The sequence below is a fragment of the Anomaloglossus baeobatrachus genome, chromosome 7 (assembly GCF_048569485.1).
Source record: "Anomaloglossus baeobatrachus isolate aAnoBae1 chromosome 7, aAnoBae1.hap1, whole genome shotgun sequence".
In the NCBI taxonomy this organism is placed as follows: Eukaryota; Metazoa; Chordata; class Amphibia; order Anura; family Aromobatidae; genus Anomaloglossus; species Anomaloglossus baeobatrachus.
In genome coordinates, this window is record NC_134359.1 from 35,418,730 (window position 1) to 35,435,126 (window position 16,397).

At 48.6% G+C, this 16,397-nt stretch overlaps 1 protein-coding gene across 2 annotated transcripts in view; it reads left to right on the forward strand.

Moving 5' to 3' along the window:
• The window catches only part of RIF1 (replication timing regulatory factor 1), a 234,742-nt gene that overhangs the window by 97,778 nt on the left and 120,567 nt on the right, over window positions 1–16,397 (forward strand). For both annotated transcript variants that reach the window (XM_075317188.1, XM_075317189.1), the window contains exons 12-14: window positions 3,622–3,795; window positions 3,875–3,985; window positions 4,102–4,164. In XM_075317188.1, coding sequence (XP_075173303.1) covers window positions 3,622–3,795; window positions 3,875–3,985; window positions 4,102–4,164 — 348 coding nt within the window. The remainder of the gene's footprint in view (window positions 1–3,621; window positions 3,796–3,874; window positions 3,986–4,101; window positions 4,165–16,397) is intronic.

Genomic DNA, 16,397 nt, shown 5'->3' on the forward strand with positions numbered 1-16,397 from the left:
TTTGAGACGTCCCAATGTCTGGGTCTCCCATAGGAACGATAAAGAGAGAGAATTTTGTTTACTTACCGTAAATTCTTTTTCTTATAGTTCCGTATTGGGAGACCCAGCACCCTCCCTGTTGCCTGTTGGCAGTTTCTTGTTCCGCGTGTTATCACCGGCTGTTGTTGTAGACGGAGGCTCCGGTTGTTCCGGCTCTTGCGCTGTCTTTACTTGTGGGTGGCTATTCTCCTTCAGCTTTTGCACCAAACTGGCTAGATCTTGTTATCCAGGGGGTGTATATGCTCAGAGGGAGGAGCTACACTTTTTAGTGTAGTACTTTGTGTGTCCTCCGGAGGCAGAAGCTACACACCCGATGTCTGGGTCTCCCAATACGGAACTATAAGAAAAAGAATTTACGGTAAGTAAACAAAATTCTCTTTTTTGGTTTGCAGCAGCTAAATGCAATTTAAGGTGTGTATTTTATTTATTTATTTATTTTTTTTTCCAATGGACCTTCTCAGTTGAGAGATCAGCTGTGCCAGTGACATTTCGTCCTCTATTACTTGTGTGGATGTTGGGTCACTGGACCTGCCTGCATTCGCCCAGTGACTAAAGACTTTGGCCCAGTCCACACATAAATTTGCAGTGGCGTTGTAGAATGTAAATTTAGGAGCAGAGGACCCGGCTGTTGGATCGCTGATTATTTTAAGAGCAAGAAGTGATTTGTCTCAATGGAAATAAAAAATCCTGACAGGCCATAAGGGTGGGCTTTTCTGTTGCCCCATAAAGGCTACGAGAAATAGGTTTAATGGGGGAGAACCTTGAAAGGGGTCAACAAGGTTCTTCTCAGTGGTCCAGTCGAAGGCAAGAAAATCCATTGGCTTTCTAAGATATTTGGCTGAGAGGGCAAGGTAGAAGAAATGCCCAGGAAGGGAAATATAGAAGGGCCTTGCCTTAGCTGTGATCCAATGCATACCAAAGATGTAGGTGCTTTGTGTGTCTGTCGGGGACAGACCTCACCAAACTCAATGGACGTCATAGCAAAGCAACACAACCAGGTGATTTACTACGGAAAGAGACGAGTGCCTCTCTAGAGAAGAGGAGGGATACGCAGGCTGGACTTTCTATGGTAAGACACGATTGAGGGAGAAAACGGGTGATACGAGAGCTAAATGCTGTGATTGTGAAATTGCGTGATTGTCGGTCTGAGCAGGCAGACAGCCTGCCCGGTCCTGAAGAAGTAACCTGTTCTGTAGCGGGCCCCTGGAGCGGACGGTGATCAATGCCGTCTGCTCAGAAATGGGGAATCCCTGGAGGGAATATGGCAAGCTGGAGTGCGAGAAGAGAACCAGATTGGCTGGCTGCGGAAATGGGCGCATGACCGGCTAGGCTGCAACAGGGACAGTAGCGAAGGGACACACGGGCACTAGGGAAGGACTGACCAAGGGAAGATCTGAATGTAAAATGCCGTGGGAAGGTATGTCGGAGCACACAGCCGCTAAGGCTGCTTTCACATTTGCGTTGTTTTGCATCAGTCACAATCTGTTGCTTTGAGGAATTACGGTATCCTGCAAAATATATTGCAGGAATCCGTTTTTTCCCCATAGACTTCTATCAGTGACGGATTGTGACTGATGGTGCTGCGTTGCAGTCGCCGCATGACGGATCAGTTGTTTACTGACTGACCGTCAGGCGGTAGGAGCGCACACTGTAACGTTATTTTGTGTGCTGCGAATAGTTTTACTGTGAGCATGCTCACAGTAAAAACCATGATGGACTGTAAATTCAGTTCCAGCAGCAGGAATGATCAGCTGATCGCCCAGCGGCCGCCTTTTGTGAGCGATCAGCTGATGGGCCCGCCGTTTGTAAGCAACGGGCCACCTGTTGTGAATGTTTTCCAGTTTGGGGCTCCCTCTTGTGGTCAGTGCTGGCGGTGCAGTTGATTTGTGGAATGAAAGCGACACATCTGCAGAGGACTGGCAATCGGGGTCAGACTGGGACTGTATAACTTAGTAGCTTTCTCTTGTTACTTGCCGGTGATGAGTGTCTCCTGTGTGTTAGGACATTCTGTAACAAGCTCTGCTCACTACCAGAACTCCTCTCAGATAAGTGGTTTTTGTACCTCTGCTTCTTGTTTTCCACTTTCTTGTTGCTTTCTCTGCTTTGATACTAATGCTTGATTCCTATTTTGTCTGTGTGGAGCTCTTGGTGGAATTGGGTCATTCTCTGCTGGGAGTGTCTGAATACTTTAGCGCCATGAGTTTGCAAGGTTTGTGTTTGTCATGCTTTGGTATGAATTCATTCCCTCATCTGTATTGGTGTTTTTGGATCCCAGTAACATCTGAGTGGTGATACAGTGGGGGAAAGGTTGTGTGACCTCAGGATTTTTCCATATCAGTAGTGCTGGTATATATTTAGGGATTTTACGGCTGCAGTCAGTGCTCTTTCCTATAAAGATAGTTTGGGCCCCACCTTTGCTGAATCTGTTTTTTCTGGCTTTGTATTGTGTTTTTCTATATCACCGTAGCCTTTATATGTGGGGGGCTATCTATCTTTGGGGACTGCTCCGAGGCAGATTAGCTTTCTTATATTTCTATCTGTGAGATTTAGTTCTCTGGCTGTGTTGAGGCGTCCAGGTCATCGTAGGCTCGTCCCACGGCTACTTCTAGTTGTGTGTCAGGATTAGGTCTGCAGTCCGTTAAGTTTCCTGCCACTCTGTTACCTTTTTGATCCTCCTCGGTCCCTGAATCATAACAGCTGCCTTTTGTGAGCGATCGGCTGATCGTTCAGAAAAGCTTGTCGCAGGTAAAAACAGTTAAAAAAAATATTTTTTTTTTTTTTTTTTTTGCAGCATCAGTCACAGCAGTTGTGCCACTATCTGCAATGCATCCGTTGCATCAGTCACACAAATGATTTGTGACAGATACAAAGCAACGCAAGTGTGAATGCAGCCTAAAGGCCACTTTACCCACAGAGATAAATATTTATTTGGCAGATCTGTGGTTGCAGTGAAATCATGGACATATTGTTCCACTTGTACACAGCCACAAACCTGACCTGGCACTGATTGTCCACAATTTCACTGCACCCACAGATCTGCCGCAGATTTATCTCTATGTGTAAAGTAGCCTTAAGAAGCCAGCTCAACGCAGGGGATGTAAGAGGGATTTATACTCGCCTGTCATAAAGAGGCTTGGTTGTGGGGTCCAAGATCAGTCTTTGCAACACTTTGGGAGACGAGCAGGACACACAGCAAGGATTGACTTGTCTGGATTGCTGACTGCAGCGAGGTACTGTGGTCCGGCCTTCCACATATGATATGGTCAGACCCCAGGCAGACTGTTAGGTGGGGAAACAGGTTTGTATCTCCCTCTTTATGCTAAGCTGTGCCTGCAGCCGAGGAGATGCCTTCTATAATTCTTTGGGAGAGCGGCATACCCCCGTGATTACTGTGTCCCCAGTGAAGCGACTGAGAGACGGCAAAGAACGAACTGCTCCGCATCCAGTCCCAACACCTCAATTCACCAGAGCATATCTTGCGCTGTGAAGTCACTTTACTTTGCAGTGTTCTGAAATGAAGAGTTTCCAACTTCTTACCCTTAACGTAACCTAACTTCTCATTTCTTTATCTACTGTTTTTAGGAAACTTTCCCTTCGGCAGTCCAACAACCCCAAAGATGAACTTAAATTCCAGCCTTCTGGCGAGTGTTGCGTTTCCATCCGTGCACCTCTTGGGCGTTGAGATGATGCTGCATTTCCTCCTGGGTCCGGCGGTGGGTCAGTTTGCCGCTCGGCACAAGCTGGGGCTCAGTCTCGGTAAGTGTGTGACCTTCTGCTCATCTCTCAGCTTATTGGTAATGATGTGATTTTGAACTTTTGCTTTTCTTTCCTGCAGAGCCCCTCCAGCATCGCTTGATCAGCAGCTCGTCATTCTTCAGTAAGCACGCTAGCAGCCTGCTTGGTGCGGTGCAGGATGGCTTCATTACCATAGGAAAAGATGCCTCAGGTAAACTAGACTTTCCGTATTTCCCCCGTACGAAATTGAATGAGATTTTGAAGGGGGGGGGGGGGGGGGGGGTTCGATATAAAAGTGCATGGTTTCACTATAATTCTGCTTTTCAGGCGTTGTTCTTCATGCTGTGTGGAAGGACATGATAGAATTTGTAAAGGCAGCAATGGAAACAGGTACTTAAGCCCTTCATAAAGTATATATTATTCCTTTTTTTTTTTTTTTAAACCATAACTTTTTATTAGTAATGTCAGATGTTACATCATACATCATATTGTCATCACATTATCAACAAAAATCACAATAATATGGGTATTAAACAAGGGAGGGGGAGAAGGGGATGGGGGAATGGTGATATCACATCAATTTCCGGGTCACATTCTCCATATATACATCTGCATTTTCATTTGATAACAGTATTTAATCGGAAGGATAACCAGTAGTTCCATTTCTTATAGAATAGCGCTGTTATTGTTGGATGAAGCGACTATCTTCTCGGATAGGCAGTTCTCATTGATCAGTGAGATGACTTCGGTTAATGCGGGGCATAGGGGGTTTTTCCAGTAACTTGCGATTTTGAGTCTTGTTGCCACAATGATATGTACAATCACTGTGCGGATCTCGTAGGGGAGTGAGTCCAGATCGATGGCGAGCAGCGCCTGCTGTGCGGTGCGGATCTCGTAGGGGAGTGAGTCCAGATCGATGGCGAGCAGCGCCTGCTGTGCGGTGCGGATCTCGTAGGGGAGTGAGTCCAGATCGATGGCGAGCAGCGCCTGCTGTGCGGTGCGGATCTCGTAGGGGAGTGAGTCCAGATCGATGGCGAGCAGCGCCTGCTGTGCGGATAGCGTTATTCCTACACCACAAATCTGAAATATTAAATGATTTATTGCTTCCCACAGACGTCTGACATTACTACATTTCCACCATATGTGTAACATGTCTGCGCCGGGGTCTCCACATCTCCAGCACGTGTCTGGGGAATTGCGGAACATCTTAGATAGTCTATGGGGGGTGAGATACCACCTATATAATAGTTTCCTTGCGTTTTCTATGTGGTTAGTGCATTTAGATTGGCTTCCAATAATTAGGAAGGATGCTCGCCATTGATCTGGTGTGAAGGTACAGTGTAAGTCTCTTTCCCATTTTTGCAGGTATGTGGTTAGCGAGGGCAGGGTATTCTCTAGCATACAATCATAGCTTATAGACAATGCTTTCATCTGTGCGGTGGGGTTCAATACCATAGAGTACAGCTTAGATGGCGGTGCAATCATCTTCTTCCTTCCATATAGGAAGTGTCGGATCTGCAGATATTTGTAGAAATCCCTTTGTGGTATATTGTATCTATCTCGCAATGATGAGAAGGGGATTAGTTCCTCCCCATCATACAGATTCCCAATAGATGTGATTTGGCATAGTTTCCAGTTTTTAAGCTTTAGGTCAGGGATACAATGCTCCAGTGTCTCTATGGGGGCCTTAAGGAGTGCGATTTGTATAAGGCCTAATTTATTAGTTAACCTCTTCCATAGCTCCAGGATTGCATCTGTGGTTGGGGATATGTTACAATTCCTACCAGGGATTAAAGTGTGGTGTGCATGGAAAAAGGCTGAGACGCTGCTGGCTCCAATCAGATATTACTCAATGGCTATCCAGTGCCGGTCATTGTTCCACATGAAACGTAGCTGCTCGAATAGTGCGGCTCTGTAGTAGCGGACCACTGAGGGGTATCCCAGGCCCCCCTTAGTTATAGGGGTGTAGAGTGTGTCCGCCTGGACTCTGGGCTGTTTTCCCTGCCAAACATGTTTGGAAAGGATAGCGTGTATCTCTTTTAGTATTTTTATTGGGAATATGATGGGGAGATTACGGAACAGATAAATTATCTGCGGGAGAATGAACATCTTCACTGATGCGATCCTGCCCATCCACGATAGCTCGTGTTTCTTCATTCTTAATATGTCAGCTTGGATTTTTTTCTTCAGGGGCTCATAATTCAGAGAGGGCATTTTATCTGCCGAGAGTGTTAGCTGGATACCTAGATACTCAATGGTATCGTTATTCCAATTGAAGGGGTACTTGTTCTGGAATTTTTTGGGGTACGTTGTGGATGGGGTTAGGTTTAATACCTGACATTTAGACGTGTTTAGTTTATAATATGAGATTCTAGAGAACAGATCAATGATTTGCATTTCTGCCGGTAATGACTCTGTGGGGTTTATCACTAGAATGATGTCGTCCGCAAACAGACCTATTTTGTGTTCTGTCCGGTCCACCTGGATTCCTGATATTACTGGGTGAGATCGGATTTTTTCCACTAAAGGTTCAATCGCCAAGGCGAATATGAGGGGCGATAGCGGGCACCCCTGTCTCGTCCCATTTGTGACAGGGAACTTGTCTGACATCATTCCAGAGACAAAAACTGACGCTGATGGATGAGAGTATAATAAGGTAATTGCATTAAAAATGCTGCCAGTAAATCCAACTCTGGTTAGAACCTCAAATAGCCCCAATGCACCCGATCGAAGGCCTTCACCGCGTCCAGTGCTAGGAGCAGAGACTGCGTCCGGCCTCTCCTCGCCACACTGATGAGGTCAATCATCCGTCTGGTGCCATCCAGCGTCTGTCTGGATTTGATAAACCCAACCTGGTCCTTGTGCACCAGGGAGGGGATTACACCGGAGATCCGACCTGCCAGGATTTTGGAGTAGAGCTTGAGGTCGGTATTCAGTAGGGATATCGGCCTGAAGCTATTGGTTTGGTCGGGGGTTTTACCTGGTTTGGGGAGGGGGACTATGGTCGCCTGTAGCATCTCATCTCATATTTGGCCTGTTTCAAATATATTCTGGAAGACTAGTAATAGGTGTGGGGACAATATTTGATGAAATGTCTTGAAGTATTCGTTCGCTATCCCGTCCTGTCCTTGGGATTTGTTATTCTTAGATGTTTGGATGGCTTGTTGGATTTCTATTTGGCTTATGGGTTGGTTTATTGCTGTCAGTTTGTCCTCTGGGATTTTGGGTAGTGATATACTATTTAGGAAGTTATTAATGAGTTCAGCGCTGGGTTGTGGGGTGAGGTTGTCGTCTTTGTGGTGTTGGCGATGTCTTTAGGGTTGTATACTTTGTTCTTTTGGGCGTCTTGTATATGAGCTATCCTTTGCTTTGTTAGTCTGGCTTTGATTTTAATGGCTAGTATTTTGCTCGCCTTGTTTCCCTGCCAGTAATATTTGGCTTTGCTTCTCCTCATGTTGTGCTCGTGTTTATATTGGAGTAGTTGGTATAGGTCGTATCTTTCCTTTTGTAGGTTTTTATATAGTGCGGGTGAGGGGCTGTTTTTATGGGCATCCTCTAATGATGCTATACTTTTGTGAAGTTCCTCTGTCGCATTCTTAGCTTTTTGTGTTGTGCTGCTATCTGTATTAGCCGTCCTCTTATGTACGCCTTGTGGGCGCACCACACTGTGGTCGGGGACATGTCTGGGGTGCTATTAATGTCAAAATATTCCTGTAACAGGTCTTTGATTTGGGATTTGATACTATCTGAGGATATTAAGTGGTTATTAATTCTCCATGGGGAATATGTTGGGTTATTATATGTCTCATTTGGCATGACATAGGAGCTTGGTCTGACCAGGTTATGTTCCCTATTTGGGCCGATTGTACATTTTGCAGGATTTATCCACCACTATTAGGTCAATTCTGGAGTATGTTTTATGTGGATGTGAGTAAAATGTGTAGTCCCATTCGGAGGCGTGAAGGACCCTCCACGTGTCGTACAATTCTTCTGACAGGAGGCATTGGGACAGCGCATGGGACTGGGATGTCTTTTTGGAGCACCAGGATTTGTCTATATTGGGGATCGGGACGATATTGAAGTCTCCGCAGATTTTTTTTTTTTTTTTTTTATTTATTCTCCTTCTTTCTATTGTACATAAACAATGCTTGATATGTATGTACTCTATAATATGTCTTCCCGGACGGTATTATTAAGTGTTTTTGTACATATACATATGTCTCTGTGTACTATATATCACACCGCCATGTTGGGATTATGGAGGTGGGATTGGTATTCTCATAGGGGCAGGTCCACCTTACCTAGCACTGCAGTGGGTTCCGCCTGTTGATTCGCGTCCGTGGCAACGCTTGTTGCGGCGGAATACCGGAAGTATCGCACGGTGACGTCACCGGAAGCTTTCGCTCCGTCGACTTCCGGCCGCCGACACCGAGCCACGGCGCGGTCTGCAGCGGTTACCCACTCCGGTGCACGTGGTGAAATGGAGGCGTGTTACCAATTAGGGTCCCCCTTTTAAGCTCCACTCCTGGCACTCTTTTATTCATCGTCCCCCGACGAAGTATTGTAACGAAACACGTGTTGGGACGTCGGTCCCCACGTGTCCTCCAGGACCTTCGGACGCTTAATTTGTGTGTGGTAAGCCTACATGCTTCACTAAATGATTGACTAATATGATACTGCTGGGGCACTCTTTATCTTTCTACATTTGTATTTTTGCATTGAATGTTAATTATGCCCTAAGGTACATCCCATCCACTGTGCAGCCCTACTATGGGCCTTCCGAGTCATGACCTGATTTAAGGCCATAGGCCTAGGCTATGGGTCCTGTGAATTAGTGACACAATGGATGTGTTTGCCTCTATTTAGGATCATTTTGTGAGCATGTGGTTGCTACAATATGATCTATATCTATCTGGTCTAGCAGGTCCGATATAACTTTTGATATACTCCCTGGGTCACGTGGGGGTCTCCCCTCTTCCTTCACTTACTCAAAATCTGGTTTACATGATTGTTGATTGTATGTACTGTAATACCCTGTGCACTATAATAATAATAAAATGTTTTATACATTTGTATCATGTTGTCTATGGGGTATGTTTATATTTTGGTAAATTTAAAGACTCTAGCGCTCTGTGTTCAAGTCTCCGCAGATTAGTAGCAATCCTTGTTTTATTTTGGATAATTTGGTCATGAGTTCTCTAATAAAGGTGATTTTGTTCTGAATTGGGTGCGTATATAGATGTGATTGTGTACGTCTTATTATTGATATTGCATATAAGTATCACACATCTGCCCTCGTCATCTAGGATTTTATCAATGAGCTGGAATGCTATAGTGTCCTTTATCGCAATCGTTACGCCTCTTTTCTTTTTCACTGCATGTGAGGCATAGATGTGGGGGTAGTGTTGATGTTTTAGCCTATGTGCGTCCTCTCTGTTTAGGTGAGTCTCTTGGACACACAATATGTCCGCTTTAAGCGTCTGGGCCTCTTTCCACAATAATGATCTCTTAAAGCGGCTGTTCAAACCTTTCACATTAATAGTTGAAATTTTAAATACCATCAGATATAGTAATGAGAGAAGAAAACAAAAATCAATATGTCACGAAGTACAAGGTAATGGTAAGGTAAGCAAAGGGTTAGGGTGCATACAGTAATTACAACAGGTTACAATTCAGAGTCCGGTTCTACGTGAACCAACTGGATATTCGTCCCTATCAAATATCAGTGGGGGGTGAGAATAAAACGAGAGAGAAACTAAACGTTTATTCTCGTGCCCCTCCAACCTGCCAATCAAAACAAAGAGTGGCATCAAAATAGAAAGTGGCATCGAAATAGAAAGTGGCATGAAGGTGTCCCTATTCAGGACCATTCCTTGTTCAGCATCGGGGGTCTTCTTCAGCGGGGAGCTGGTGTCTTCGTCCACAGATGTCAGGGACCAGTCTTGGAGCAGGGTCATAGCCTCTCTGGGGGACACGAGGACGTGTGTGACTCCATTTTTCGTCACGATGAGCTTAACCGGGTGTCCCCATTTGTAGGTGATGTTATGTTCCCACAGGATCTTGGTTGCTGATGAGAATTCCCGCCTTCTATTCAGAGTGTCCGCAGACAGGTCGGTGAACACCAGGATGTTCTGGAATCTTTCTGGAAGTTCTTGCTTGTTTGCTGCCGCCGCCTTGGTTACTGCCTCTTTAAAATGATAGAAATGCAGTCTGGCGATCACGTCCCGTGGTGCGGAGCTGGGAACGGATTTGGGTTTAGGGATCCGGTGCCCCCTATCAATCAGTAGATCCCTCTGCTCTGCTGACGGCACTAGTGCTGTAAAAAAGTCCGTTAGGAACTCTGTCCGTGCATCCGCGGGCACGTTCTCAGGAATCCCTCTGAAACGTAAGTTATTGCGTCTGGATCGGTCTTCGAGATCCGCTATTTTCAGTTTTAGGGCTGTACTCTCCTCGTCCGCCTCATTATGCGCATCTACTAGCTGGTAGTAGCTACTCCCCCGCACCATGTCTATAACGATCTGTTCCCCTGCACTTAAGCTGCACTTGTCTGTGATTTACAGCCTCCTCCGGTCCGATTGCCTTGCTTTGAGCCGCTTTTAAGGTTGGTGGTCAGGGAGCACCAGTCTCAGACGTCCACTCAGTTCAGCATCCGGTCACGCCCCCCAGTATATATTATTCCTATGAGATACATCTTAATGTGTAGGAATCTAGTAATCAACGTTAACATGAATCTACCAACATATTTGACATTGCAAACATCATATAGGTCTAAAGCCTGCTTTACACCTTACGATATCACGTACGATATCGTATGCGATGTGACACGCCCCCATCGTATGTGCGGCACGTTCAATTTGTTGACCGTGTCGCACAAACTATTATTTCTTTATCATTCCTATGGGAGACCCAGACCATGGGTGTTTAGCTTCTGCCTCCAGAGGACACACAAAGTACTACACTTAAAAGTGTAGCTCCTCCCTCTGAGCTTATACACCCCCTGGAGAGCCAGTCCTATCCAGTTTATTGCTTTGTGTTCAGGAGGCATACATCCACACATGCATTCTCATCTGATTTGTTTGATTTTTGGAAAGAGTTTGAAGAAAAGCGGGTCCAAGTCTGGACTCCCGGCATGTCCCTTCTCACCCCACTATGTCGGCGGTGTTGTTAAGGTTGATTTCCAAGGCTGGAGCCTTACATGCCGCGCTCCTTCACCATCCCTCCTGGGCTCTGGCTTGAAGTGGGAGCCAGCACTGTCTCCATGCCTGGCAGGAGTCCGGTCTCCATCCACAGCCCCTTGAGGATCCTGTTGGCCCGGAACACTCATCCCCAGGGACCTGGCCCTGCGTCTCAGCAGCTAAATACCTGAGACGTTTATGTGTTGGGGGTCCCTGTTCTTTATTGTATGGGGAGAGTATGCTGAATGTATTTATTTTGGCATTTCCGGCGGGTTCTCTAGCTTTCGCCCGAGAACCGCGCCGATGGTGCCTGCGCGTCGGCCTCGCCTCTTAAATTTAGGCCCCGGCTTTGCCGGAGGACTAGTTTCTGTTAACTACCCTCGCATGTCACTCATGCAGAGGGACAGGCACGGCTCCTCCCGGCGGCCGTCCTGCACAGGGGAGGGTCACTCCCCACTGCTGGGGCGTCCCTCCTCCCCTGCAGGTCTCTATAGCCCTCCAGTTCCCGCTCTCCTATAGGAACGCCCCCTAGTCCCGCCCCCTCTCCTCGCTCCGGCGGCCATTTCTCACGCAGAGTTTACTCTGCTCTGGGACATTCTGCACTCTGCATCTTTGCTGAGGTGCTGTGCACTGGGGGACCGGGCTTCAGGATCTGGAGGGCACACAACAACCGCACCCAGCGGTCTGGGAAGCCACACCCAGTCTCCGGTTGTGGACCTCTGTATATTCTCCCTGGGGTTCATTCTCTGCAAAGCCCCCACTCCAGCAGCATGTCTCACACAAGGAGCAAGGCTCCAAAGCTTTATGCTGCATGCACTGCATGTAAGCTCCTGCTGCCTGAGCCGAGCACTTATCCACACTGTGATGGTTGCTCTAACTTGGCGGTGCCACAGCCTGGAGTCTCACCCCCAGTCGTCTCTAAGCCTGCTGCTGCACCTGTGGCTGAACCCCCAGCCTGGGTAGAGTCCTTTTCTAGGTCCATATCCCAGTCATTTGCTGAGTTCATGGGACTTTTGTCCAGGACTTTTAAATATGCATCAGCCCTCCTCACAGGGTGCCTCTAATACTCTTGACAGAGTATTCCTATCCTCTGACCTCCGTCCATCGGAGCTCACGGAGGATTCATCATCTGGTCCCAGACCCCGTCCTTCTAAGAGAAGGCGCAGGGTTTCCTCCCCCTCCTCATCCCATGGCTCTGTCTCAAGAGCTGACTCGCAAGATGAGGAGGATGCCCTCACGGGTGGCTCGGAGGCTATGTATCCCATCGATTTCTCTGAGGGTGACTCAGATCTTAGTGACTTGATTGCTTCTATTAATTCTGTGCTGGATCTCAATCCGCCAGTCTCACATGAGCAACCCTCTTTGGCAGAAAAACATCAGTTTACCTCGCCTAAGAGAGTGAAGAGTGTGTTCTTTAACCACTCCAGTTTTCAGACCGCTGTGACCAAACCCAGGGCCTGCCCTGACAAACTCTTTCCAAAGCGTGGTTCTGATGACCGGTTTCCATTTCCACCTGAGGTGGTCTCGGAGTGGTCTCACTCCCCAAAGGTAGACCCTCCGGTGTCTAGGCTCTCAGCCCGGACCGTTGTGTCGGTGGCTGACGGCACCTCACTTAAGGATTCCACTGACCGTCAGATTGACCTTTTGGCCAAATCTGTGTATGAAACTGCGGGGGGCCACGTTTTCCCCGACTTTTGCAGCAGTGTGGGCTCTCAAAGCCATCTCTGCTTCTCTAGAGGAGATGCATTCCCTCACCAAGGAATCTGTCTGAGATGGTTACCTTAACCTCTCAGGCGTCAGGTTTTTCATCTTATGCCATGTCTGCAATGCTAGCGGCTGCTCACCGCACTGCGGTGGCTTCAGCTAATTCTCTTATCTGCAGGATTTTGTGGCTTCGAGAGTGGAAGGCAGATTCTTCTTCCAAGAAGTTTCTTGCTGGGCTCCCTTTTGCTGGTTCACGGCTGTTTGGTGAACAGCTGGATGAAATCATTAAGGAAGCTACTGGCGGGAAGAGTACTTCCATGCCACAAACAAAGACCAGGAAACCCGCCCAGGGTAGGAATCAATCGAGGTTTCGTTCCTTTCGTTCCTCCAACTGGTCATCCTCTAAGCCTTCCGCCTCGTCCGCTAACTCAGCTAAGGATCAGAAATCCAACTGGCGCACAAAAGCGCGTCCGCAGGAGGTTCTGCCACTAAGGCAGCCTCCTGATGACTCTCGGCCCGCTCCAGCCACGTCCTTAGTCGGTGGCAGGCTCTCCCACTTTGGCGACGCTTGGTTAAAGCAAGTCTCCGATCAGTGGGTGAGAGACATCATATCTCACGGCTACAGGATAGAGTTCTCTTCCAGCCCGCCAAACAGATTTTTTTCTCTCAACTGCCCCCTGCTCCAAGGCCGCCGCCTTCTCGCAGGCCGTGGCATCCTTGCAGGCAAACGGTGTGATTGTACCAGTTCCTGCTCGAGAACGGTTCAGAGGTTTTTACTCAAACCTCTTCCTAGTTCCAAAAAAGGACGGTACCTTCCGGCCCATCCTGGATCTCAAGCTTCTCAACAAGCATGTCCGGGTGCGGCATTTTCGCATGGAGTCTCTGCGATCAGTCATTGCCTCTATGACCCAAGGGGATTTCCTGGCGTCCATCGACATCAGAGATGCCTATCTACATGTGCCAATTGCAGTTTCACACCAGCATTGGTTACGTTTTGCGATAGAGGATCATTTCCAATTCGTGGCTCTCCCCTTCGGGTTAGCCACGGCCCCTCGGGTATTCACCAAGGTCATGGCGGCAGTGATTGCGGTCCTGCACCTCCAGGGGTTGGCAGTGCTTCCTTATCTGGACGACCTTCTGGTCAAGGGTCCATCCAGCGCAGACTGTCAGCAGAGTGTCTCGCTCACTCTCGCCACTCTAGCCCAATTCGGGTGGCTTGTCAATCTTCCCAAATCCACCCTGACTCCGACCCAGAGTCTCGCGTACCTAGGGATGCAGTTCGAGACTTTGCCGGCACTTGTGAAGTTGCCCTTAGTCAAACAGCAGTCTCTTCGGCTAGCGGTGCGCTCTCTTCTGAGGCCCTGCCGTTATTCCCTCAGGCGCCTGATGCAGGTGCTGGGTCAAATGGTGGCGTCCATGGAGGCGGTTCCCTTTGCCCAGTTCCATCTGCGCCCTCTGCAGCTGGACATTCTCCGCTGTTGGGACAAGCGGCCTTCCTCCTTGCACAGGTTAGTGGCTCTGTCGCCACAGACCAGGAGCTCTCTTCAGTGGTGGCTTCGGCCCCTCTCCCTGTCCCAAGGGCGCTCCTTTCTGACTCCGTCCTGGGTGATTCTCACCACGGATGCCAGCCTATCCGGCTGGGGAGCGGTATATCTCCACCACAGAGCACAGGGCACTTGGACTCCGTCCGAGTCAGCCCTTTCAATCAATGTGCTGGAAACCAGAGCCGTGCTTCTAGCTCTCGTAGCCTTTCACCACCTGTTGGCTGGCAGGCACATTCGAGTCCAGTCAGACAACGCGACAGCGGTTGCCTACATCAATCACCAGGGCGGAACACGCAGCCGCCTGGCAATGTTGGAGGTCCAACGCATTCTTCAATGGGCGGAGGACTCCAAGTCCCCCATATCCGCAGTCCACATCCCAGGCGTAGAAAACTGGGAGGCAGATTATCTCAGCCGTCAATCCGTGGACAGTGGCGAGTGGTCCCTGCACCCGGCAGTGTTTCAGTCAATCTGCCGCAAGTGGGGCACTCCGGACGTGGACCTAATGGCATCCCGTTACAACAACAAGGTTCCTGTCTACGTGGCTCGCTCCCACGATCCTCAGGCCTTCGCCGCGGACGCTCTGGTTCAGGATTGGTCCCAGTTTCGTCTGTCCTACGTGTTTCCCCCTCTAGCTTTCTTGCCCAGAGTCCTGCGCAAGATCAGATTGGAGGGCCGTCGAGTCATCCTCATTCCACCGGACTGGCCCAGGCGAGCTTGGTATCCGGACCTGTTCCATCTGTCCGTAGAGATGCCGTGGCATCTTCCGGACCGTCCAGACCTACTCTCGCAAGGTCCGTTTTTCCGCCCGAATTCTGCGGCCCTCAAATTGACGGCGTGGCTCTTGAGTCCTGGATTTTGACGGCTTCTGGTATTCCTCCTGAAGTCCTCTCCACTATGACTCGGGCCCGTAAGTCTTCCTCCGTCAAGATCTATCACAGGACTTGGAAAAGTTTTCCTGTCCTGGTGTCGCTCTTCCGGCCATCCTCCTTGGCCATTCTCGTTGCCGACCCTTCTGTCTTTTTTACAGTCCGGTCTGCAGCTAGGACTGTCCCTCAACTCTCTCAAGGGATAAGTCTCAGCTCTATCAGTGCTGTTCCAGCGGCGTCTCGCCCGGCTGGCTCAGGTCCGCACCTTCATGCAAGGTGCGTCTCACATCATTCCGCCTTATCGGCGGCCCTTGGATCCCTGGGACCTTAACTTGGTCCTCACGGTATTGCAGAAACCCCCTTTTGAGCCCCTTAGGGAGGTTTCTTTGTATCGTCTTTCTCAAAAGGTGGCCTTTCTAGTTGCCATAACTTCTCTCAGGAGAGTCTCTGATTTGGCTGCGCTCTCCTCGGAGTCACCTTTTTTGGTTTTTCACCAAGACAAGGTAGTTCTCCGTCCGACTTCGGACTTTCTTCCTAAGGTGGTCTCTCCCTTCCACCTTAACCAGGAAATTTCCTTGCCTTCCTTCTGTCCGGCCCCTGTTCATCGCTTTGAGAAAGCGCTGCATACTCTGGATCAAAGCACACTCGACCAGAGCTGTCGGTGCCTCTTGGGCTTTTAGGCACCAGGCTCAACAAGTCTGTCAGGCTGCCACTTGGACTAGCCTGCATACCTTTTCGAAGCACTACCAAGTGCATGCTCATGCTTCGGCAGATGCGAGCTTGGGCAGACGCATCCTTCAGGCGACTGTCGCCCACTTGTGAAGTTAGGCTCCGCCTACTTCTAAGTTTTTTTTGTTTATTCCCACCCAGGGACAGCTTTGGAACGTCCCATGGTTTGGGTCTCCCATAGGAACGATAAAGAAAAAGAGCATTTTGTTTACTTACCGTAAATTCTTTTTCTTATAGTTCCGTATTGGGAGACCCAGCTCCCTCCCTGTTGCCTGTTGGCAATTTTCTAGTTCCGTGTGTTATCACCTGCTGTTGTCGTGGACAGAGTCTCCGGTTGTTCCGGTTCTTGCTCGGTTCTACTTGTGGGTGGCTATTTTCCTTCAGCTTTTGCACTAAACTGGCTAGGACTGGCTCTCCAGGGGGTGTATAAGCTCAGAGGGAGGAGCTACACTTTTAAGTGTAGTACTTTGTGTGTCCTCCGGAGGCAGAAGCTAAACACCCATGGTCTGGGTCTCCCAATACAGAACTATAAGAAAAAGAATTTACGGTAAGTAAACAAAATTCTTTTTCCTGTCACACGTACTTACCCTTTCATACGACCTCGA